Raw genomic sequence first — 25161 nt, forward strand, 5'->3', positions numbered from 1 at the left:
TATAAGGAAAAAGTTTTTGTCATTATTAATTTGTTGTAAATGCCATTTTGTACAAATGAAAGTTGCCTAAAGGGAGAAAAAAAAATCCTTTATTACTTAATAAAACCTGGGAAATTCTTTTAATTCTAGAGTTATTTATAGTGGCACTTTTCAATGCCGCTATAAATAGCCCATCTCTTCGACTGATTGTGATGGACAAGGATCATTGAACTACTTTTTAACCATATGGCCAGACAGAGATTTAAAGAGGAGTGGCAAAAACAAATGAGGTGGATTAGCAGGGCTCGCCAAATGGATGCTGTCATCCAGGACATGTTTCTGTGGAATATCATCACTGCTGCCCAGAAAATTAGCTACTGACAGTCATGACAAAACTATACAGCAACAGTCTTCAGTCAGAGGTCTCTTCTGATTAGGTGCATAACTGACTGCTACTGGATTTCCACTTTGAATATACTTTGGATGACTGACAGCATTTAATTTCTCTTTGGAGTTAATAAAGTATTTTAGAATTGAATTGACCTTAAAAAGCTAGAGCAACTAAATGCTTGAATCGTTATACTGTGATTCTTACTCATGTAAATATTGTTTTTGTTTTATTTTTTATGGAAAACGTTTGACTTGTTGCTTAGCATTTTAAAAAACATTTTGTTTTTTGCCACACATTATTTCAAATGCACTACTGACTCTGTACTGATTAATTAAAAACATAGAACTCAACTTTTTCAACTCAGGTGTGACGTGATTTATAGCTCCGAGTTCCGAGATTCATTGAACCCAGCACTAAAACGCGCATAGCTTTCCTTTTTGGGTATAAATCTGAATGAATTGATGAAATAATTATTTTTTTTCTTTTATGACAGAATAAAAAGTTTTGAGGGAGCGAGAACTCTAAAATATGAAATTTACGAGAAAATAAAGGTTGTGTCCGCGTTTTCCGAAGAGTACCTGAACGCACCAGCAGAGGGGTTCCCTTCTCCCCTGTCACGTGACAGAGGACCGCCTGTGGTTGGTGATGTGACACTGCCGCTAGCACTCGTTAGCTAAGTTTGTTGACTTTCGCAATTACTCGCGGCTCCTGACCGTTGAGGGAAAAGCCAGCAAAAATGGACAACAGCGGGAAAGAAAAAGAAGCCGCGGCCTTAATGGCGGAGGCGGAGAAGAAGTTAAAGTCATCCCAGTCGTTTTTCGGCTCGTTGTTTGGGTGAGTGTGTGACTGTTAGCCAGTGTGAGGGCCAACTATGCGGAAGGTGGTTAGCTGAGCAGTTAGCAGCACATCTGATGGCAAAACAATCAACATCGCTGCAGCCGACGGTGATAAACGGTGGTGCTTAACGCTCCAGGTTATCAACGAGTGTTAAAATGTTTCTGTAGACCGCGACTGGACACGTCTGGACACATCAATGCGTAATATGTTGCTTTTCACGGCTAAAATGGCGGCATACGTCGTGACAACTCCATTGTTAACACAAATCGATTCGGTAGCAGGCTATTATTTGTTTATATGTGACCTAAATGACACATTTAAGTATAAAGTTTGATATGTGCGGACACTTTCTGTAATGTCGCTGCTATAGCGCCTCCTATTGGCGAAGTCAATCTGTACAAGTCACATGTCAGTCACGTTTGTTTATAGTAGCAACTAGGAAACATATTGCACTGAATGTACTGTAATTAAAAATTACAATAAGCTCCAAAAGGCCCCTAAATATTCAGTAAATCTACATGACTTGTTAACTGGAGAAAACAAGTCATAATCTTTTAAGCAACAAGGTGATTCCTTAAGAATTATCTTCTGATGTGATGTATTGAGATTGTTTTAATTGTGTCCATAAAAATTGAAGGAACTGAAAGGAAAATACACTAAAAATGAAAACCTGATGGTGTTCTTTAAGTATGAAGCACGGCACACCATGCACATAAGCTCACCGATTCCCCTGACAGGCGTCAGGAAGCAGGAGTACCTGGAAAAAAACAAACAGATTCATAGAGAGAATTTACAAACCCCACACAGGAAGACCAAGCCAGGATTAGTAAGCTGGAGCTCCTTAATGTGCTGCAAAAAACAACCAGGTCATCATCCTGCCTTTCTGTTGAACTAAGACTTGTTTTAAGACAGATTGTTTGCACATTACTGGTGCTAATTAGTCTGTCACAATAAGATGAACATTTTTGAAGCACAATTATTGTTTACAGGAACATTGTAATATATTTTGTTTATGGTTTTGGTTGTTTTATTTTGTATTATTTAAAATATCCTCCAGTTCGAGTGTTAAGAGTTCTGTACAAAATTAACTTTTATTGGTCTTTAACAGAGTGAACTTGTATTAATATGCTATTATTACTATGTTACTTGAAAATGGCCTCAAAACAACAAAATTATTGTTTATTACAATAATTTCTTGGACAAAGCAAAATTGGTTATTATGTCACAGAACCAGCGATGGCAGAGTAACCAAAAACTTCACTCAAATTAGAGTAGCACTACTTCAACTTGCTTTTACTCAAGTAAAAGTAAAAAGTATTCGTCCGAGAAATTACTCAAGAGTAAAAAAGTATTTGGTAAAGAGTTTACTCAGGAACTGAGTAACTGATCAAAATATAAATCCTTTAATGTTAAAAAAAAATGACTAAAATATAAAGTTAAGTGAAATGTTTGGTATTTTAAGGACAGAATTAAAATAATTCATATAGGTAACAAAAAATAACAAACCCAAATCAGTTTCTTTCAGTATAAAACTGATTAAACTTTAACACAAACTGCAGGTGTGTGTCTGGGGAATTTTTGGGTAAAACATGTTTGTTTTTCACTCAGTGGGTAGAAAACTCAAAACTTTTACTCAACAGTAAAAATACTTCAGAATAAAATTACTCAAGTGAAAGTAAAAAGTACAGAGTAGTAAAAGTACTCCTAAAAGTTTTTTTTTCTACAAAAAGTTACTCAAGTAAACGTAATTGAGTAAATGTAACTAGTTACTTCACAGAACTAAAAATGCTGGTTTGCTCTCATCTAATTTCTTTCTCTTTCAACAGAGAACAACAATCTCATCCAGCCGTTTAAACCTAATAGAGATGAAAACTTTAGTTTTGTCTATATCAGCGTTTCTCAAACCTTTTCAGGCCGAGGACCTGAAAATCTTACCCCATTTAACAAACACTCACGGACCACCTAACTAGAAATTACCCCCACAATAACACATCAACATATACAACCTGAAATAAAACATTGGCCTCTTAACTCATTGTTTTTGTTCCTCCTCATGTGAAAGGTGACGCTGTTTTGTTTATGTGACTTGGGCGTTTTGAGTTATTTGCAGATGTGGCGTCTAATCTTTACAATGATAGAAAACACATGGAAATAAAAAAATTCTTTACCACAAATGTTGTGTGCATTAATACAATTTTAGGACCATTTGTAATTTAGAAACATAAAAAAAGAGATATGAGTCGCTTTGGCAAAAACAAACATTTTCTTTCAGACAGTAGGAAGTCCAACATAAGTAATTTGATTTTAGGGGTTAAGATGCAGGTAGTGAGCGCGGGGCGCAGCGCTGTTTGCCGCCTCATCATCGCATCCAGCAGCATGCTATGGAATAATGTTCTAAGACAAAAGTTCTGCAACTCAACCTGTGAAACTTTCCACCAGTATCTTCAGCTCCAGATAGTTAGCCACTTATCCATTATTATTTTTAAACGCAATCCTTTGCTAAGCTAACTGCAGCGTTGGAGCAAAATAACGGTTGATTACATGCAGTAGACCAGTAGAGGGCGCCCACAGACCACCAGTTTGAGGAAGGCTGGTCTAGATCATTATGTTTTATAAAAGTGTGTGTTTTCCAGCGGTTCCTCTAAGTTGGAAGAGGCCTGTGACATGTATGTGAGAGCAGCCAACATGTACAAGATGGCGAAGAACTGGTGTGGTAAGAAGGCCGACCTCGCCTCCACCTTGTTCTCGTCTGTATTTATCATCACTGTTTTAACACCAAACCTTCTGCTCTCAGCTGCAGGAAATGCTTTCTCCAAAGCTGCTCATCTTCACCTGCAGATGCAGAGCAAACACGATGCAGCCACCAACCTGATAGACGCTGGAAACGCCTTCAAAAAAGCAGATCCACAAGGTCAGTCTGGCTCCTGTGTCTTTGGTTCTGCTGCATTCTGTGTGAAAATGGCTCAGAATATTGTGTTTAATTGTTATTTGTCATACAGAGCAGCATTTATTGATCTTAATTAGCTGATTTGTTCAAAGCTTTGTGATATTCATGGATTTAAGGTGACTGAGTTTGGTTGTTTTTTCAAGACTGACCCCTAGTGGAGGCTCAGTGGGGGGTCTGACCATCTGGTTTTTAAGGCCTTCAGCTTTATTTATCCAGGAACTACAAAAAGAATAAAAATAATAGGTCTTTTTTATTATTTATTTAATCTTCCTTTAGATACATAGCCTTAAATCTAGTGTAAGACTAAATATCTGTACAAAATATAAGCAAAACATAAATTCATCAATATTTTCCATTTGTATGACTGATATTGTTTTTCCTCGTGTTTCTTTTCTACCAAAGACTCGATGACAAAAAGATTCAGTCTCTGTCTTAGTCTTATCTACGATACGACGTATCAGAGCCACTGTAGATAGAAAAAATTAAAAATGAGGAGTAAATTTCCATTAAAAAAATTCCCCAAATTTCTAGAAAAACTTGGAAATTTTATAGAAAAATGCTTGGAAATTTTATAGAAAAATACTTGGAAATTTTATAGAAAAATACTTGGACATTTCTGAGTTTAAAAAGTTGTAAAATTTTTGACTTTTGAAACTCTTGAGATTTTCAAGTTTTTTCTCAAAAATTGCTTAGATTTGTCTCAAACTTTATATTTTTTGTAGTAAATTTTTGACTTTTCAAACTCAGAAATTCTCAGCTCAATCTCAAAATTTTTGGCTATTTTCCTTTCTACAGTGGCCTTAATACACTGTTACACATTTAGCCCTTTTGTCAGGAACTGTTTTATTTACAAAGACCTCAGCATCTGTTTGATTTGTTGTTTTTTATTTAATATATTGTCCAGTTCCAGAGTTAAATTGTTTATTAACAGTTTATTGATCTGTGACAGTTTGTACTTGCATTATTATGCCATTATTACCATTATATTACTTGAAAATTATCTCAAAGTGACAACATTATTGTTTATCGCGGTAACTTCTGGGATTATTTATCGTCCAGCAGATTTAGTTTTCATGACAGGCGTGTAAATGTCTGGACTTGTTTGGGTTTCTGCTCTCGACTCAATGTTTCCTCTCTACAGAGGCTATCAACTGCTTAAACCGAGCCATCGAGATTTACACAGATATGGTGAGTTTGTGTTTTCCTTTTATTAAGTTTGGGTTCAAGCTGATTTTTGTGAAAATCGTTGTTTTCGTCCGATTTCAGGGTCGTTTCACCATCGCAGCGAAGCATCACATATCCATCGCAGAGATTTACGAGACAGAGTTGGTGGACATCGACAAGGTTAAAGAAAAATTAAACCATTCATTTTAATTTAATTCTGTTTACTTTTTAAAAAAATAACCTTTGTTTACATTTTTACTTACAGGCCATTGCTCATTTTGAACAAGCAGCAGATTATTATAAAGGTGAAGAATCCACCAGGTGAATATTTTAGATAATATCTAAACACTTTTCTGCGCTTTACTTCAAATAATTAAATATGTAGGTTTGTTAAACGGGTTTTCTTTTTTCAGTTCTGCAAACAAGTGCCTTCTTAAAGTTGCGACCTATGCAGCCCAGCTGGAGCAGTACCAGAAAGCAATAGAAATCTACGAACAGGTGAGATGTTAAACATTTAGCGTCTGACGTCTTGCTGAGCAAAGAATCTGTAAAATAAGCGTAAGCTCTTGACTTCAGGTTGGAACTCACGCGATGGACAGTACGCTCCTGAAATACAGTGCCAAGGATCACTTCTTCAAGGCGGCGCTGTGTCACTTCTGTGTAGACATGCTAAACGCAAAGGTGAGCATAATTTACGTTAAATTTCCTAGCTGTGAAGCTAGCGTAGTGTTAGCTTCTTCTTTAAGGCTGTTTTCTTTGCTGTCCGCTCAGCTTGCCATGCAGAAGTATGAAGAAATGTTTCCAGCGTTTTCAGACTCCAGAGAGTGCAAGCTGTTGAAGGTAGGCCGACTGAAAAATGACTAAATGTCAAAGTGGCAAACGTTTTCCCAGGAAGCAATTCTGCGTTAAATCTAAGGGTGTTTTCACACCTGATAGTCTGGTAGACTGAGTTCGATTGGAGAACAAAATTGCAACATTGGTTACATTTTCAGCTGCTGTAGTTCAGTTTCACACTGACTGAATCAAACAAACCAAATTCTTAAAAAAAAAAAAAAACATGTTCCCCCCCTCACCTGTGGGGGCGCTGCACCAAGACCCACTGAAGGAAACGACACAAAAACATCTGAAGAAGGCACTGAGCGCAACTTTCTTCATCACAAAATGTAAACAAAAGTGAAGAAGCATCAGATTTTAGCAGTTGTAGGATTTTACTTTCGTCTTTAGTGAAAGACTACGAGTCATTTCTCCTGCTAGCACTAGATTAGCTCGTTTGTTGTACTTACCCAGAATGCCCTGAGCTGTAGTCCACTTCCTGCTTTTGGAGCGATCTCTGGTCCATGTGGTGTTCACATAAGCATTCAAATCACACCAGAGTTCACTTTAATCAAACCAAGAACTAGGTTTATAGGAGGAAACCACTGGATAAGAATTTTGACGTTCTTATCCAGGGTGTTTAATCTGACTGAAATATTACATATTTATCCAATCAAAAGCTCACAGATTTAATTAAATGTTGGAGGCCTACTCTTCTGTTTACTTGAAGTAACACATTTGATGCGTTCTTTGAGGCGTTTATTGTATTTTGCTCCTTTTTTTGTCTTTTTAAACAACTTTTACATCTAAAAATCAGTAACTTTACTGGGAAGCCTTAAACTATCTTGTTATATTTGTTTTATTTACATTTGGATGGTTGGATTATCAGCTGGTATAAATCTATACATGGTTGAATAATGAAATGCACTTTTTTACGGCTCTATTGTCTGCCATTTAATGTGTTTTTATTCCCAACAGAAACTTCTAGATGCGTATGAAGAACAGAACGTGGACGGCTACACTGACGCGGTGAGTGGACAGACCCAGGCTTGTTGCTTAAATTGACTAAATGTAAATATGCTAATCACAGGTCTTACATTTTGTTGTTAAGGGACTATTCAAACTTGTAGGGATTCTTTTTTTTTTCTTGCGTTACTTTTCTGTCAGGCAGAAGTTTTAGTCGTCTTTATTGGGTTCTGTGACTTCAGGCGGTCGAGGCTACCGCTAACTAGCTGATAATGGCTAGTTAGCCAATTAAAACATTGGTTTTAAACAGAAAAAAGCAGAAGTGTTTGGGATTTTACTTCCTTATATCTGCCAGATTTACAGTTTTCTCCAAACAAAAACCTTCAGTGATGATTCTCTCGTTCAGCCACATCAAATGGTTGTTTTTTGTTTAATTGCATGTTGGGATTATTTCCAGGTGAAGGAATATGACACCATTTCCCGTCTGGACCAGTGGCTCACCACCATGCTGCTACGCATCAAGAAGGCCATCCAGGACGACGAGAGCGACCTCCGCTGACCTCACCAGCCGCCTGACATCCTTCGATTCCCGCTGCATTCATCGTTTTATGTACTCTATTTTCTGCCGTCTGCATTATGTCTTTGTTGCCTTTTATTCCACTCTGAACAAGTCTTTATATCATGCGTGTGAACACTATCTCCCTGGCTGCACTCGGCACCCGGTATTAGTTTTACGTTTGGCGTTTGGCCACAATATTCATGATTGGGATGCAATACTACCAGCAGACTTGTGTGGTGAAGATTAAAACTTTATTTCCGCTGTCGTGTGATGAGTGAGAGAGCGCGGATCACGGTGTGATTGAAATGTCCAGAATAAACTAAACGAACTGAAATGCGATTTCTGCCTGCAGCGGTAACATTTGGAGTTTTATTTTTCTCTTTAGGGGTCAGATCAGGGCATTTCTAATTAAAAAGCGAGTCCGAGTTGTAACCCTCCTCTGCCTTAAGCTGCTCTCAGGATGTGCACAGCAGGATGCTTCCAAAGGGCTGGGCGATAATTTTATAAATTAATCACATTTGTTCTTGTTTTTGAAAAAAAGAATTTGCACAGTTTTTTTTGTTTGTTTTTTCCTTTTCCATCAATTCTCACTTTGATGTTTAGAGCGATGCACCAAAAACCGCCGTCTTGTTTTACAGCTTCTCTTTATTTGGACATTGAATTCAGGTCAAAATATAACGGTCAGGTTGAGAGTAAAGCCGAAAAACAAAGTAATTTTTGAGAACTCGGAAGCTAAAAACAAAAAACTATCTACCCAAGAGCTTTTCTTGTGTAATTTTAAGACATTTTTCTGGTAAAGTTGCATTTTTATTCGGCTAGTATTATGACTACATTATTGTAATTAAACAAAATGTCTCAGTCTGGCCCTAATCCTGCATTGACTGAAGTAAAAAATATTTTCTGTCTTTTTTTTTTTTTTTTTTTTTAAAGAAAGTGATTTAAAAAATTATTAAAATAGAATCTGGTATGAAAAAAATCTGACTATCCTCATAATTAAATATCTGCATGACAATATTCTTGTAATTTAAAAATCTTGCAGCTTCCCCCCTAATATTGAACTTAAAGAAGGGATGACTGAAATAAGTCACTTTTTGAAAATATTTTCTGTCATTTGTAATTTCTGTTTTTAAGGGGAAAAAACGGATCTGGTATTAAAAAAAAAACCTAAGTAAATATATTCTCATAATTAATTTAAAATTCTTGCAGTTTTCCCTTAATTTTATGTCGTACAATTTAAAGAGATGACTGAAATAAAAGCAAAATATTTTGTCATTTTGTCAAAATCACATTTTATTTGGAAACTTTATCGCCCAGCCCTTATAAGTGGTGACTATGTGTATTTATTCCCATTTAAAGTCTTTTTATTCCTGAAAACATTCAACGACCCTTGACCTTTGTGATCATTTGCATGGCTTGGAATGAAAGGGAGTTTATTGGTTTAGCAGAATGGTTTGTACTTTTGTAACCAGGCTGATTAAAATGTGTTTTACGGCCTGATGGAGATGCAATACATAAAAAAAAAAAAAAGCTTTATGGATCGGGACACTGTGCTCACGTCTCCTCCTGATGACCCTGTGAAACGTTTGGTCTTAAGCGTTGTTTGTGACATCTTGTTGAATAAACCTGAGTGGACCTGCAGCCTGTCTGGGCGTGGTTTACTCCCCGTGTGCGACCTGCGCTGCCTCATCAGGCTTCATTTTATTATCCACCACTCTGTGATGTGGATGAACTGGAAATACAAGCTGGGAAAAACTAACTGGAAAAATATTTCCTACTCAAAGAGTGGAGAATATTTCAACCTGCTCCCGTTTTCTTCATTTCCCCTGTGAGTAGCTTTACTTCCTGCTTTTTGTGCTGAAATGTAAAAGTTCTGCATCAGACTAAATATCTTCCTAGAATAAACTAATTGCAAAAACACAAAATCTTTCCAAGTAGTTTTTGTTTGGATTGTAGTGTGAATATATTAGTACACTTGAAATAAGACAAAACTAACGTAAAAGTAACTTACCAGCGAAATACAGGTGCTTATTTTTGATGAAAATATACTTGTTCCATTGGCAGATTATTTCATGCATAACTTTCATCAATATTAAAAAATTATTGACTTAAAACGTGCTCCTATATCTTGCAGAAAAGCTACATGTTAGTTTTGTCTTATTTCAAGTGTAATAAACATATTTGTGCCAGAAACTAAAACTATTTTTTGTGTTTTTACATTTTCCTGCCATAATAAGCCAGATCTGTGTTTCTGCAGCAGGCAGGTGCTTCGGGATTTCCTCCTGCTGTTACTCAGTTTTCAGCAGGTTTATCCTCTAATTCAGGATAAATCAAAGTCGTGTCCAAAGTCGTTCCTCGAGGGCTGGCAACCTGCATGTTTTAGTTCTCTCCCTAGTGGTAGTAATAATCTCCTCAGCAAGTCAGTGTTCTCCTTAGGCCTTCTAATGAGCCATCATTTGATGCAGGTGTGTAAAACCAGGGAGAGAACTAAAACATGCAGGATGCCGGCCCTCAGGACCCACTTTAGACACCCCTTCTCTAATTGAACACCTGAGAACAGGTTGTGCATCCCCCACAGAGCTCGTTTACCACCATAAACAACCAGCAGCTAAAGCAGATTCAACTCAAACTGAAAAAAGATGTTTACGGTTAAAACTCAGAAAAATCTACATTTTTAAACTTTTAATTTCTGTTACCTGTTCAGTTTGGTGTCATTCAGAATCTTGACATTTTAGTTAAAATATAATTTTTTTATTGCTCTTATGTAATATTTATATTTAGACGGTTCTCATTATTGTATGTTATCAATAATTAACAGTATGAAATGAAATGAAGGACAAAAAGAACTGGAAGTTTCTCACAATAGTCTAATTTTTCTTAGATGCATATTCAGCGAACCTGAAAATGTCAACCAACTAAACCATAGAAGGATTTTATATACACATTTTAATTCAGTCTGGATTAGAGAAAATATAAAATATATGTCTAATTTATGCAACAAATTCTTGTATTTACAATTGATTTCAGTCATTTTTTTGTACAATCATCCCCCTTCAGAAAAGTAGGCCTGCATTTTACAGATGAAAATCAAGTTTTTGAGCAGATAGTTAATATGAAAATAGCCTTTGGTCAATAGGCGTTCAATGGAAATAAGTGGTGATGTGTAGCTAATACTTTTTAAGAATCTCTTAAGATTTCGGCTCCTGGTTTGACGCATCATTTTTCTGTTCTGCAGGAATATTTGGAGTGTAATCTCTGAAGAGATCCAACATGTCCGCTGAAAGATGATCCATCTCTAGAAAAACTCCTCACGCTGCTTTGTGTGCCTTGTTCTGACCTTATGAGGTTTAATCAAAGACTCTTTGCCATGGTCCTCTCCGTTTCACTTCTGATCCTCTTCTACTTGACCGTAAGTCTAGAGAAGATCAATACCACCAGAGTAGCAAACTTCTCAAAGCAGGTGAACGTCACATCATCCCCTTTGAGCCCTCACATCCCAGTGGCTTCTGAAGACTTGAGGAAGATCATCCCTCAAGACGTTGCATACTGGAACCGCCTGTTCTACTCGGCAGTGACGAACATTGAGGAAGACGACAACCCTTCCAGGAGAGAGTACCCCTGGTCCGCCTGCAAGGAGGAGAACCAGGAGGTTCTGAGAATAAATGTTCATGACTTTGATTCCTACCCTCCACTGTTTCAGACTTACCTGAAGGGCATGAACTGCAGATCTCCGCCGATCCTAATCAACCAGCCCATGAAGTGCAACAATCACACCTTCCTGCTTTTTGCTATCAAGTCGTCCCCAGCAAACTTCGAGAGGAGACAGGCAGTGCGGGAGACGTGGGGTCGAGACGGGGTGTACAAGAACGGACGGAGGGTGCGCTCGGTGTTCTTCCTCGGCAACTACCAGCCCGATGACCCAAACCTCGGCGCACTGCTGTCGTTTGAAGCCAAACACTTTGGAGACATTCTGCAGTGGGACTTCCATGAGTCCCTCCTGAACTTGAGCCTCAAAATGGACATGTTTCTCCAGTGGACAGTGAAACACTGTCCACTGGTGTCCTTCGTCTTCAGTGGGGACGATGATGTTTTTGTCAACACTGACGGACTGATCCGATACCTGGAGTCTTTAGATGCCTCTCAGGCATCTCAGCTGTATGTTGGACACGTCTTGAAATCAGCAAGTCCAGTCAGGGACCAAAAAAGCAAATATTACATTCCTCTGACCTTCTACAGCGGGCCCTACCCTGCGTACACAGGTGGAGGAGGGTTTGTCATCTCCGGAGAGTTGATGCAGTCCCTTTCTTTTGTTTCAAAGCTGTTTCCTCTGTTCCCCATAGACGATGTTTACATGGGTTTGTGCATGAAGGCACTAGGAATCACCCCCAAGTGGCATGAAGGATTTCAGACCTTTGACATCAAGAAACAAGACCGCGGAAATGTTTGTGCCCACAAGCAGAATCTCCTCGTACACCAGCGATCGCCAAGGGAGATCGAGGTGATGTGGAAGAACATCCACAACCCCCTGTTGACTTGTTGAACTGATGGGTCACTTGCATTAGTTTCTTTTCTTACAATCTTGCAACAGATGGGTTTGGGGGAATGTTTTCCAGTGACGGTTTTAACTGGGTGAGATTCATGACTGGCACGCCACCAGAGTTGGATGTACAAATCCAACTTCCAATATTGTAATGCTTGTATTTCAATTGTGATCTTAACTAATTTAATATTTCAGTCATGCTTTGATTAATTACAGTTCAACAACCTTTAATTACAGTTCAACAACATTATGGCAAGAAAAATAAAACATTTAATATGAGTTTTTAAAATGTTGTCTTCTTTCATTTTAAAAATCAGGCAGCTTCAATGGGGATGATCATCAAGAAGAGGAGTAGCCTTGAATGGTTCTATTCCAAGTTCTGACTGCATTTTTCTTCTTCTTTCTGGCAGTTGGCAAACAACAAAATTGGTGCATTACTGCCACTGACTGGTCTGAAGTGTGGACCAGAATGTCACTTAAGAATTAAATTTTGTTATACTACTGTTTAAGATAATAAAACATTACCAGATAAATTTTACTTTTTGAGTTATCTCTAAATAAATTAACTAAATCTCTTTTAACTTTAATTGTATTTAAATTTTGGGTCAATTGTTGTCTTTCTTCCTCATAATTTTGATGACTTGGAAGAAGAGCACAATTTCACCCTTTGGACTCAACAGCGCCCTCCATCAGTGAGGCACGGTACTTTCACCTCAACTTGCACATTTTCATTTTCGGCCAGTCAGAAAGACTGTCATTCACATTTATTAAATATATTAGAAGTTGTGTTGAACGTCAACATGGTTAATTAAAATTATTAGCAACATTCACCGTTTGCAACTAATGTCAATCATTTAAAGCGACATGATGGACGTCAGAAGTGAGGATCGGGAGTAATGAACAAAGCAATTGAAATGGTTTTCCCAAGTTGTTTTTGTCAGTTTATTCATGGCTTCTACTCATTCGAGACGAGCTAATTTGTCTGTGAACATAACACACCTGGTTGGGGCTCATAGACGGCGGTATTTACAAAAACTTGAAGTAGCTAGCTTAGAAACCGACCAGGACCTCCTACCTCAAATTGCCGCCTTTGCCCACATGATTTTTATCACTGTGTCATAAACGGGGTTTCCCCTTAAGCCGAGCAGCATTAAAAACTAACAAAAGACGAGATGCTAACAGTTTTTTCCATACATGCTAGGCTACATGACCTAATTTTCCACCAATCTTCTCCATAATGAGATATTTGATATCTTATAAAGCATATGAACGTTAGTCTTCTTACCTTGTAAAAAGTGTTCGCTGCAAATCAGGGTTTACACCGAGGGATGCAGGTCATGCTATCCATCGCCAACATATCTTTCCTTATTAAAAGTTACACAATAAAATAAGTTTGGTTTTCACCCTTGTCTTGCAGCACCCTATGACCATTTTTACTGCGAAATAAACTTAATAAAAGCTATATTAGGCTAGCACATGTGCGTTTTTTTACAAGTTTAACAAGAGCGCATTGGTTGTTTTCTGTGGTTGTTTTGACGTCCGTCATGGCGGAGCGGGCCGAGTTTCGAAGAGTGACGTCACGTGCAAAGTGTCAATATAGAGACCACAATGGGCATGCGCCAACTGCCTGCTTCATGCTTATGTAAAACAGCGCCACCATAGGCAAAGCACAGCACTACACTGGCTCACCCTGGACTTACAAATAGGCAAATTTATATAAATTCAAGTAGATAAAGATGAACAAATGGATATAGAATTACATCTCATCAACCCTTTCCTTTAATATCATATTGATTTTTAAATTAATACTTGAAGACAACCAATGTTCTACAGTTTATTTTAACAGATCTACAGCTCTGGGAAAAATGACATTGTGTAACAGCATCTCAACAAACACTAACAGATAACCCCAATGACACACTAGAAACCTGCTTATCAGCTGTTGAAAGGGAAAGATACATTGACAAATAGAGGTCAAATCTCCATAATATGTCCTGCTTTCCTATTTAATTAATCTATTTAATCTGGATTCAAAAGAAAAAGTAGGGCTGAGCGATATGGATTCAAAACAAAATTTCAATTTTTTTCATGCTACATGTGATTTTAATCTATTCTCTCATTCTTTCTTTTCCAAAAAAAAAAAAAAAGAAATTACAAATGTCAGAAAATATTTTTGAAATTAGCTTTTGGTTCAACTATCTCTTCTGTGAGTTGTATGACTGAGTATCTAAAGCCAGGCTACACAAATTTTATTTAATTACAAGAATATATTTATATTAACAGCAAAATAAAGATGCAATTTTACATGAAGAACATTTTAAAATTAAAAGAAGAAAAGTTGTTTTAACTGCAAGAGTTAACTAACTTCACAAGATGCTCAACATTCCCCATTTTAAACTTATTTTTTGTGTTGGAGTTCTCATAAAATTACTTCTTCATTTTTCTAATCTTACAACTTAATTCTGGCAATATTATGTCCTTATTCTCACATTTTGCTGTATTAAATTCTAGTAATTCTTGTAATTAAAAAAAAGAAAATGGTAGCCAGGCCCTGACATTTCGTTGTAGAGCTGACATGAATTCAAATTGAAGTTGTACAACAAGATGGCCGCCCAGGGCGCAATGACATCACACTGAACTACAGAAATGCAACATGTGCATTGGTGGAAGAAAAAATTAAATCTTCTAAAACAAAAAAAATAAGATTTATCACCCAGCCCTAAAAGAAACTATTTCATTTATGTAAAATGTGGCTTTTTTCTACCATAAGGCACCAAAAACCATTAGAAATAATTTGTTTTGAAAGCATATGTGCAGAATGTGCAATGACACATCAAAACACGAACACGGCATGTGGTGTGCAGCTACTTCCAGTCCTCACACACTACTGCATGTGGCGGTTATTTCTCATACAGGTCGAGGGGGTAGTGCTCTTTGTACTGCTGGATGTGCCTGAACAGGGACTCCCTCTGCTTGGCCAGCCTGGGGACCATCTCCTGGTAGACGTCGGTGAACAGCAGCTCTGGGTTGGGCTTCAGGCGCCTCTCCGCCCTCTCAAACGCCTCCATCACAGTCTTGCGTGACTGTTTCCTCCAGCTGCGCTCGTCGTCCTCACTCCACCAGCCGCGCGCCGTCATGTAGTGCCTCAGTCGGGAGATGGGGTGGTCCTGCTTGTCCCAGTAATTCACCTCGTCCACTGAGCGGTAGGCCGAGCTGTCGTCACTGGTGCTGTGGTGCCCGATTCTGAGGAAGGACCAGAAATATCCATCAGGCTTTTCATATTTAAAAACATTTGAGAGGGAAAGTAGTTCCTTTAAATAAACAACTTGAGAGGGGATTTTAACAAGAATTTGGTATTCAAATCCAACTGGACTGTGAGCCTTTCTTAGCCTTTAAATATAGAATTTGAATAAACTAACTCTTGGGCTAACCCCAAGCAAAAAGGTTGTATTCAAATTTAATATAAATATAGATGCGCCCTCCAGCAAAGAGCTGGAGGGCAAAAAGCTGTTAGCCGACAATGGCTACCATTGGTTCTAGCTGTCAAGTTGTTAACATAACGCACTAAATGTTAAATGTACGCCTGATATATAAAATAAAAAGGGACGCAGTGCTTTGCTGCTAATTGTTAATACTACAGCAACTAGATACCAAGGTCAGGAAAAAGTTAAGAAAAAAATATAGCGAGGGTAGGTCACTCATGCTAGCTTAACTATGACAAATGTAAAATGTAGATATGCTGCAGAATTCGGTGTGTTTCAGTTCAGTAAAAAAAAAGGCAACCAACACAACAGCTTTCTAACAGATCATCAATAGAGCAATTTAAAAGTTTAAATTAGCTAATAAACCACAGCTGTGTTAGCTTAGCTAATAGCAGCGGTAGCTAATCTACCACAGCGATCACTTATTAATAATCGCAAAATAAACATCAAGCTATAAAACATAAAAGTGTAACGGACTGAACGATCTGTTCTTTGTGTGGGAAATGTTGGCATGTTTTGTGATGTTGAATCCTGTTACACTAGTGGAGCTGTTGTCAGTCAGTCGTTATGGCAACGAGATGGTGTGTAGCGTAGCCGACACAGAGAGAGAGATACGTTTACCCAGAATGCCATGCACTGTAGTCAACTTCCTGCTCTTGGAGCAGTACTCCGGCCCAATTTTGGTTCATATATGCTTTTGAACTGCACCAGGGTTCACTTCAACCAAACAAAGACTGAGGATTTTTGGCGGACCGTAGCTCGCTTTTTTGGTTCACATCCGAGTTTGATTGTGCATTCACACCTCCACAAACGAACCAGACTTTCTAGGCAAACAACCTAGTGGTAGATTAATGTGGAATAAACAGGATTGGTGTGAGTGCCCCCTAAGATATGTCTCTACTTCAAGCTTCTGGTATGGTTATTGGTACGTGTTCAATTTGCATCAATAGTCATTTGTGGTATACATGCACCATGTTGGATTTGTGGTGATTTAAGGAGAATTCAGAAATCAGTCAGACCCCAGCTGAACAACACAGACAATATGGTCCAAAACTACTGGAGACAAAATCTTAAAAGGTTGCTGTTGAATTAAATTGCTTTTATTTCACTTTTTTTTTTTTTCAAAAGACCAGATTTATATTTAGACCTGTTTAACTTGTGTTAAAACATAATAATCCTTTATTAGCCTTTATTAGCAGTTCAGTTAAATGGAAGAACAGATTAGCAATAACAACTGCTAAGTGTTATCTGATCTAATGTCTTACAATAAAGAAAAGCAACTTTTAAATTTTTTTCAAATCTGCTGGTAAATTACACTGTTTGGGCCAGAATTAGTGCAATGAAAATATTGCCATATTGTGAGGGATTATATTTTTATGAGAAAGAAGCTTAGAGACATTTTACTCCATTCACACTGCGGAGGCTTTGTCAGCTTAATATAAAAAGCTTTGGTAGTAATTCGATTCCGGTCTCAGTGGGAACACCTGAAACATTTGAGAGTGAAAGTATTTCCTTCAAACAACTTGTGGAGATTTCTCCTTCACAAGAATTTGTTAATCAAATCCAACAGCATTGTATGCTTCTGGTTGTCAGGAACACATTTAGATGTAAAATGACCTTTGGACAGGTGAAATCCCAACTTCATTAAACAGGTTAAATATGGGTTTTACTGACAATATACTGACAACATTGTGTTTGACGAAATAACTACTGTGACTTTAATTTGCTGCACACATATTTTTTTAAATTTTCCCCTCTTTCACTACTTGACTGTTGATGGGTTTGGAAATGAGGATGGAGTGTGTGGAAAAAAGATCAAACTGCGAACCTGTAAGTCATCGCCTCGATAAGGAAAGGCTGGTTTTCAGCCACAGCCCTGCGACGCGCTTCCTTCGTGGCGTTGTAGACGGCGAACACGTCGTTGCCATCGACACGGATGGACAGCATGCCATAACCAGGCCCTCGAGCAGCTGGAGAGAATTAAAAGAAGAAATGATACAGGGCTGAAACGATTAATCAAATTAATCATGATTAGTAATCGTTAACTGGTTATAGAGACTAAAAAAAGGTCTTTTGCTGAAAGAACACCACATTCAGAGCAAAAAGAAGGCTTAAATAAATGTTCATAAATGATTGTCAGAATAAGCAATAGATTAATCAATGACCAGAGGTATTCAGAGTACGCAAGTAGGAGTAGCACTACTTCAACATATTTTTACTCAAGTAAAAGTAAAAAGTAGCCGTCCAAGAAATTACTCAATAGTAAAAAAGTATCTGGTAAAATGTCTACTAAAATATCAATCATTTAATATTTAAAAATTAAATAATCAGACGGTCCAAAATATAAAGTTATGTGCAAATTTTTATATTTTAAGGATCAAAATGAAAATAATTCATATAAGCAAAGCAAAAATAAAATCAGGCAAAAATAATTTTCCAAATCAGGCTCTTTCAAAATAAAACTGCAGAACTGTGTCTGGTGAATCTTTGGTTAAAATATGTTTTTAATTCAGTGGTTAGAAAATTCAGGAATTTTACTCAAGAGCAGAGATACTTCATAATAAAATTACTCAAAGCACATTTTTCCACAAAGTTACTCAAGTAAATATAACTAGTTACTACCCAACTTTGTTTATTCCGTAACTGATAACCTATTTGCATCTTTAAATCGTCTCACCGATGCCGTCGCCTCTGTACTGCTCGTTGGTCGGGGTGGAGATCGCGTAGCCGTTGTTGCGACAGAAGAAGATCAGCGGACACTCGAGGGTCGCTGAGAAGTTGAAGCCGGCGTGTGCGTCCCCTTCGCTGGCCGCTCCCTCCCCGAAGTAACAGATCACCGCGCGGTTCATGTTCTCCCTCTTCAGCGCGTACGCAGCTCCCACCGCTGAGGAAAACATCAACATTCAGCATCAACATTCACATATCAGAGGTTAAATCAGGGTTAGTACACTTTTCCCATAGTAAAATTTTAGCACTTTTTAAGCACTTAAAGGGGAGTTTTCAAACTTTCCCAGCACCACATATTATATGGTATCATTTATTACTGTGATTAATGTTTTGTGATATTAATCTACATCATAAAACAGAGACAACCTGATATAAAACAAAATGTTACGTTTTTAAATGCATCTCATACATCCTAAAAGCCTAACTGATCCAAGAACAAAATGTTAATTTGACATAAAAATTTCAGTAACATATAAAATATGAGCCAACATATATTTCAGTTACACAGATCAATAAGTAATTGTGAATAATACATATTTATTACATTGAAACAACCCAAAAACGTGTTGACGTAAATTAAATGCTCAAATTAAATGCTGAAAACTCAAAATACAAAGACGGCTGCAAGAAAAATCTAAAGAAAATAAAGTTGTCACAAGATTTTCTGCCATTCAGCAAATAGAAATAATTTTGGTAATTATTAATGGCCTAAAGAAATAAAAGTTTAATCTTATTTAACTTTAAGCAGTGATGAAAAAAAAAGTTTTTTTATTAGGTGTATGAAAACATCAAGTTTCAACTATATGTGATGTTTTCAAAATTTAGGCTTTTAATCCAACGTGAGATTGAACTTTATTACAAAACTGTGTAGTTTGAATATCAAACACTTTTAAGGACTTTATACAGAATTCAAGCACTTTCCAAACATTTTGTTAAGGTAAATAACCTTCCTGCTCAAATTAAACACCTAAACATAAATACAGTATCTTCACAAACTTTTGAAATCACAGAAAGTTACAATAAAAAATATCTAAAAACTGTTAGTGTTTGCAGTATTTAACAAATAGAAATAACTTTAGGAATTTTAAATGACCTCAAACAAGAAAAGTTTAATCTGATTAAACTTCAGAAAGTGAGAAAAAAAAGTTTCTTTTATAAGGTGTGTGCAATAATGTTTTCCAAATTTAGGCTTTTAATGAAACATTAGCTTCCACTTTATTACCAGACTGTGCAGTTTGAATATCAAACATTTTCAAGGACCTTTTTCCATAAATCAAGCACTTTCCATGTCTTGAAAACCCCCGACTGAAATCCAAGCATTTTGAAGGACTTCAGGCGAACCGTGTTAGTTAAAAGCGGCTGAGCGGCCTCACCCTGAGGAATCTGCGTGGCCAGAGGAGACGAGATGGTGACGAAGTGCAGATCTTTGCAGCCGTAGTGGACGGGCATCTGGCGGCCCTTCCCGAGGTCGTCGGCGTTGGCGTAGCACTGAGCCATGAACAGATCCAGGGGGAAACCGCGGTACATCAGCACTCCTGAGGAGCCACAGGGGAATATTTATATACGAGAACCACAAACAGTAACGGTCATCATACGGCTAATGGAACCGAAATACAGAATCAAGGTGCTGGATAACTCAACTGGAAGGAAAATCCTTGGCATATATTTACATTTATTTGAGCTGCAGGACTGGATGGAAATTTTTAATCGAGTTAATAGCAGAGTCTGTAATTTATGACATTTTAATCAAAAACTATATATCTAAAAAACATTTTTTTTGCTAAATCATTTTATGAGTTCAGAAACAAAGATATTTATTGTTTTTTAATCTGATTTTAGGTTATTTAACCATCAGATTGTTGCAAAAATGCTTTTATATCCATTCAGCTTTCCGGTGTTTCAGGAACTCTGATCATTCGTGGAACTGAAATAAGACAAAACTTAAAAGTAACTTTTCAGCAAACTAGACGATTTTTTTTTTCAATAATTCCTTAATACTGATGAAAAAGTACTAACGTCACAGGCAAATTATTTCACTTATAGTCTTGTAAAATTTTAAATAATTTGCCAGTGGATTTTTTACTTTTTTATAAATCAAGCTTCAACAATTATTGACTTAAAACAAGCTCCTGTATCTTGCTGTAATGTTCTTGTACGTTAATTTTGTTTTATTTCAAGTGCAATAAGACATTTGCATTAGAAAATAGACCAAAAATACTTGACAAAATTTATTTTGCAGTGTATATGCAAATAAGCAAAATGTAGAACATTCCTGCTATAAAACCTGTTAAATTTCATTCCATTTTTATTTTCTGTTGATCTACCACAAAAAAGAAAATCAATAAAATACACTGGAATTAGTGAAAAACCCCTAGGGGTGTAAATACTGTTGAAGCAACGCATGACATGCAAAACCATCCTGAGGCAATACTTTGAATAGAAACAATGACATTTACAGGGCTAAAGGTCGTAAAGTATAATAGGAACAGCTTTTTCGTACCAGCTTCTCTGTATTGACCAAAAACCAAATCATTAGACTCGAGAGCTGCAGCACTGCCGATGTGCGTCCCCTCCTCTCCGTAGTTGGTCATGTAGAAGGAGATTCGGCCCTGAAAACAATCACATTTTACATCAAATTCCACCTGTTCTCCGGTTAAACCTCGAAGTAAAAGCTAGACCTGTCTCTGAGACTCGTAGAGAATCCGGTCCATCGTGTTCAGCAGCGTCATCTTCTGGTAGAAGTTTAGAACCGTCTCTTTGGAGAGCTGAACGGGAAACAAACAGCGGAGCTCCTAATGTGAACTTTAACAACGACACATACAGGTAGAGTGGATTTACCTGGGGGTCCTCAGAGGGGTTGATTATCTTGCCCTGCCTGTCCATCACCCGGTACACTGGAATCCCAGCAATAACATTGGGCTGAATGAATTCAAGATGGTCCACGAACTCTGCTGAGGCGCCGGGAAACTGGGGCTTTTCCAGAGACGAGTCAAAGGGCTGCTGCTGCTGCTGCACGGCCTGGAGGAGGAAAAGTTTTACTCTCGAAAAGCCTCCAGTATGTGAGTAACTACAGATCTGACTGGATTACTTTGTAATTCTTGATAAAAAACAGTTGAACTAGGGATGCAAGAGATCTATTAATGAGTTAATCTAAAGTTGACTAATCTCGTGGTCAATTAATGATAAATTGATAAGCAGCCTTTCTTGTATTTCCATAACAGGAAGAGCTTTTTTTTCAGAATATTCTGAATTAAAAATATATATTTTAAATTTTAACATTATTTTGTATCAGCTGTTGGAAAAACAGACTGAATAAACAGATTTTTTTTGGTTTTCTAACATTATTAAACTTAGAAAATAGAACAAAACTGAAACCTCTTAGATTGTTGAACAGAAAAATAAAAGATGAAAAGAATAAATATCATAAGCACTTCTTTTCCAATGTATATAGAGATATTTATAGGGAAGTGCCGTCTGAGGTTGTTCTTGAAGGAATTAACACTTGGCTTTGTGTTATCACATCCTCAACTTCATAGCAAATCAGTCATTTTTGAATAAAAAGCTGACATTGCTCTATTAAAGTGACAAATTAAGCTCGTCTAGTGGGTCTATTTCAAGACAGACCGCATAAAGTCCATTTTCCATCCCAAACCGCACTTTGTTTGGACCGTTGCCTTTTCCCGTTCTTAGATATCTCCGCCATCTTTTTTTTCTGTTTCAACCTGTCCATCAACGGCTCCGTGTATGGATGACAAGCGACGCCCTCTACTGGAAGGCTGTCGAACTACAACACTAAAATAAGATCCAAGTGGACGTTATTAGTTAATCTATTGGAATTAATATAGATTTAATAAGCAATTGATTGTCAATAAATAGTAACTCGATTAATTGTTTTCATGTTAACAAAAAAGGAAAGAGAAACTACATTGATATTTGTCTATTTAGAAGCCAAAGACTTGGTGCAGCACAAAGGGAGTGTCTGACTAACGGACCGTGAAGTCTACATTTGCATTTTCTACAATCGTAGCAAACGGAGACACAGCGTCCTCCAGCTTGGTGTCCTCAAGACAAAACAAGTGGTGAGATTTTAACTTCTACTGTCTGGTTAAAAACAAAAAACAAACAACAAAAAAAACTAGATATTTCGGGTTCTCGCTTGAATAAAAGTCTTAACATTTATCAGTCTGTTTTAAAGCATGTTAAAGCATTTAGTCATGTAAAGTTTCCATAGACTCATTAAACCAACTCTGAGAGCATCATGTTCACCTCTAGGTGGTACCACAGGTTAACTAAAACAACATTTAGATTGTTTCTTTCCCAAATCTAAAGACTAAATCCTTCTCTTATTTGCCCACCTCATGCAGATTTATCCACGGATAGCTGAACTTATCTAATATGGACACTAAACAAAATACAATAAACTGTAATGTATCAGCTCAATCTGACACTTCAGTTAATAATACTTGGTCCACAAGTGTAAAATAACTTAGATTTCTACATATTAATGCGGTGGCATTATGTATTTTCCAGGAACACAGTGCCATTTTAGAGTACAATCAAGTAACTGTTACCTTTAAGTGGCCTAGAAAATTGTGGACAAGACAGTATTTGACACATTCTACAGGAAAAGATAAACCACAAAAAGTTAGGGGTATTTAAGCTGACTGTTCAGAGTGTTTTTCTCAAGTATATTCAAGGAAAGTTGAGTAGAAGAAAAAAGTGCGGTGGAAAAAGCCTGAGCTGCACTTATTACAGTCCTTGCATTAAGCCACTCCTGAAGCAGAGACATCAGAAAAGTCTGTCATGCAACAAGTACTAAATTTGTGGTTCTGAGTTTTGGTTATCAGAGCCCACAATCCAGCACATTTAACAAGTCTCCATACTGCCACACACCTGACTTAAATGACTTAAATATTCATACTGGTATGACTTTACTATTGCAGTTACTTATTTACTGGTACACTGATTATATTATTTAATGCTCAGATAGATAATTTTTTAAATTAACCAACTCAGTTGCACATTCCTTTGGAACAAAGCATATATGCTGAAATTTTGCCCATACAGTACAGTACCTTTATTCTTTATTTATACACTTCATTTGTTTACTGCTTAATATGTCCTTCAACATTTACAATAATGCTCATTTGTACCCGTATGTGGCCTGCCATGTAGGTGTTCTAAAATAGCTGGTACCCTGGTTAGTTTGAGTCCTCACACCCCTTTGTTTGACCAATAGGAAGGAAGCTAGCCAAAACTTTAACCGGCCGGCTAGCTAGCTACATAGCTGGCTTTAGGATCCGAACGAATGACAATAACTCACAAAAATCTAATTTAAAATCCAAGTCGTATTACTGCATTACGGTATTAAGTTTTTTGTTGTTTTATTTGTCGCCTGCATTGTCGAGACAAAAAAAGTTGCCTTAGTCTCAGAGATGCTAACATAAGTACCTTGTTTACAAACTATCGCGAGAATTAAATGATGCATATAACACGTTCGTGCAGATTTTAGCACCTAGGAAGCCAAATGAAATGCTCGCCATGACCCTCTGAAGCGACTTCAATGCGCAACCACTGCACCTAGTTAGGCCAACGGGGCATCCTCTAGAGATCTTTGTAGGCTACATATAACTAAACCCATCTTAAATATGTATTTTAGTTTGAATTGAAGCGGTTTAAACTCACAGTAACTCTGAAGGACCGACGCTGCAGCAGCCTCGGCGACTTCAGTGCAGCCGTTTGCCGAACAGCATGACGGCATAACCCAGATATTCTGCTCATACTGCTAACAGCCGCCATCTGAATTCTTCAGCCGCTTGGTTGAACTCCCAGAAACAGTATTTGCTAAACGGTTACAGTAATGAGTTTGACTTCAACAGGATAAAGTGAAAAACTCTCAGACCTCCACTGCTCCCATTCACTCTTTTTCTTTCGGTATGTACGGTTGGATGACGCCATACTGCCCCCTTTAGGCTAGATAGTGACATTAATCTGGTGCATCTCAAAAAGCAGAATACGATTAGTTTTTCAGTAATTCAGTTAAGAAGTCCAAATCTACAGCGATGTATTAGGCTCATTGTAGATTAAAAAAGAGGACTAAATTTGTGGAAAATAAAGTCATTAATTTTGAGACTGGTCTTTGAACATTTCTGAGCTCCAAAAATAAAATAAAATAAAATATTTTGAGCTTTGATCTCTGAAATTTTCTAGAAACATCTTTTTTAAACAGAATTTCTGAGATTAATCTCAAAATTTCTCAAGTGTTTTGCTAGCAAATTATCCACTTTTCATAAAATTATTTTTGTTTTAGAAATCATAATTTCTGAAATTAACCTAACAATTTCTGAGTTTATTTTAGCCAATGTACATTTTTTTAAACTCAGATATTTCTCCTTTATTTAGCTCATTTAGCCTTTATTTCTCCTTTTTTTTCTTTGTAGAAATATTCATAAAAGGAAAAAAAACAATTTCAAGTTTTTTCTAGAAAATTTCTCTCCATTTGTGTTTTATTTTTTATTTATTTTTTTTTGTGGCCTTTTTCTTACTGGGTTTCAGATTACGTCGCATCGACGTCACCCAACGCTGATGGAAGGCAAGAAGTGTTGTTACTAATAGCATTATTATAGACTAATTACTTAAAATAGTACAACTCACTACTCACCCGCAGAAACAGCCATGTAATGCTTCTTTTGATCCTAAATGGTTGACCCTACCTGAAACAAAATAATTTTATGCTCCAGGCTTTTGAAACCTTTCATC

The 25161-nt window shown here is 37.1% G+C and overlaps 3 protein-coding genes across 3 annotated transcripts; 2 read left to right on the forward strand and 1 right to left on the reverse strand.

Annotated features, from left to right (window-relative positions):
- Positions 1-981: 981 nt before the first annotated feature.
- Positions 982-8595, forward strand: napab (N-ethylmaleimide-sensitive factor attachment protein, alpha b). The gene is made up of 11 exons (XM_007552340.2): positions 982-1204; positions 3841-3920; positions 4002-4118; positions 5296-5342; positions 5421-5498; positions 5584-5639; positions 5732-5816; positions 5895-5999; positions 6090-6158; positions 7110-7160; positions 7555-8595. The coding sequence occupies exons 1-11, from the start codon at positions 1107-1109 to the stop codon at positions 7654-7656; spliced, it is 888 nt and encodes a 295-aa protein (XP_007552402.1). The 5' UTR covers positions 982-1106; the 3' UTR covers positions 7657-8595.
- Positions 8596-9390: 795 nt separating this feature from the next.
- b3gnt2l (UDP-GlcNAc:betaGal beta-1,3-N-acetylglucosaminyltransferase 2, like) lies at positions 9391-12686 on the forward strand. Its single transcript, XM_007552341.2, has 2 exons — positions 9391-9481; positions 10889-12686. The coding sequence occupies exon 2, from the start codon at positions 10994-10996 to the stop codon at positions 12191-12193; it is 1200 nt and encodes a 399-aa protein (XP_007552403.1). The 5' UTR covers positions 9391-9481; positions 10889-10993; the 3' UTR covers positions 12194-12686.
- Positions 12687-14630: 1944 nt separating this feature from the next.
- On the reverse strand, positions 14631-24359 carry bckdha (branched chain keto acid dehydrogenase E1 subunit alpha). The gene is made up of 8 exons (XM_007552342.2): positions 24088-24359; positions 21241-21420; positions 21081-21167; positions 20903-21011; positions 19776-19937; positions 18353-18559; positions 17504-17645; positions 14631-15436 (listed from the first exon to the last, which is right to left on the reverse strand). Exons 1-8 carry the CDS (start codon positions 24199-24201, stop codon positions 15094-15096), a joined length of 1344 nt encoding a protein of 447 aa, XP_007552404.1. The 5' UTR covers positions 24202-24359; the 3' UTR covers positions 14631-15093.
- Positions 24360-25161: the final 802 nt, after the last annotated feature.

Source organism: Poecilia formosa, unplaced genomic scaffold, assembly GCF_000485575.1.
Source record: "Poecilia formosa unplaced genomic scaffold, Poecilia_formosa-5.1.2 Scaffold48, whole genome shotgun sequence".
NCBI classification, from domain to species: Eukaryota; Metazoa; Chordata; class Actinopteri; order Cyprinodontiformes; family Poeciliidae; genus Poecilia; species Poecilia formosa.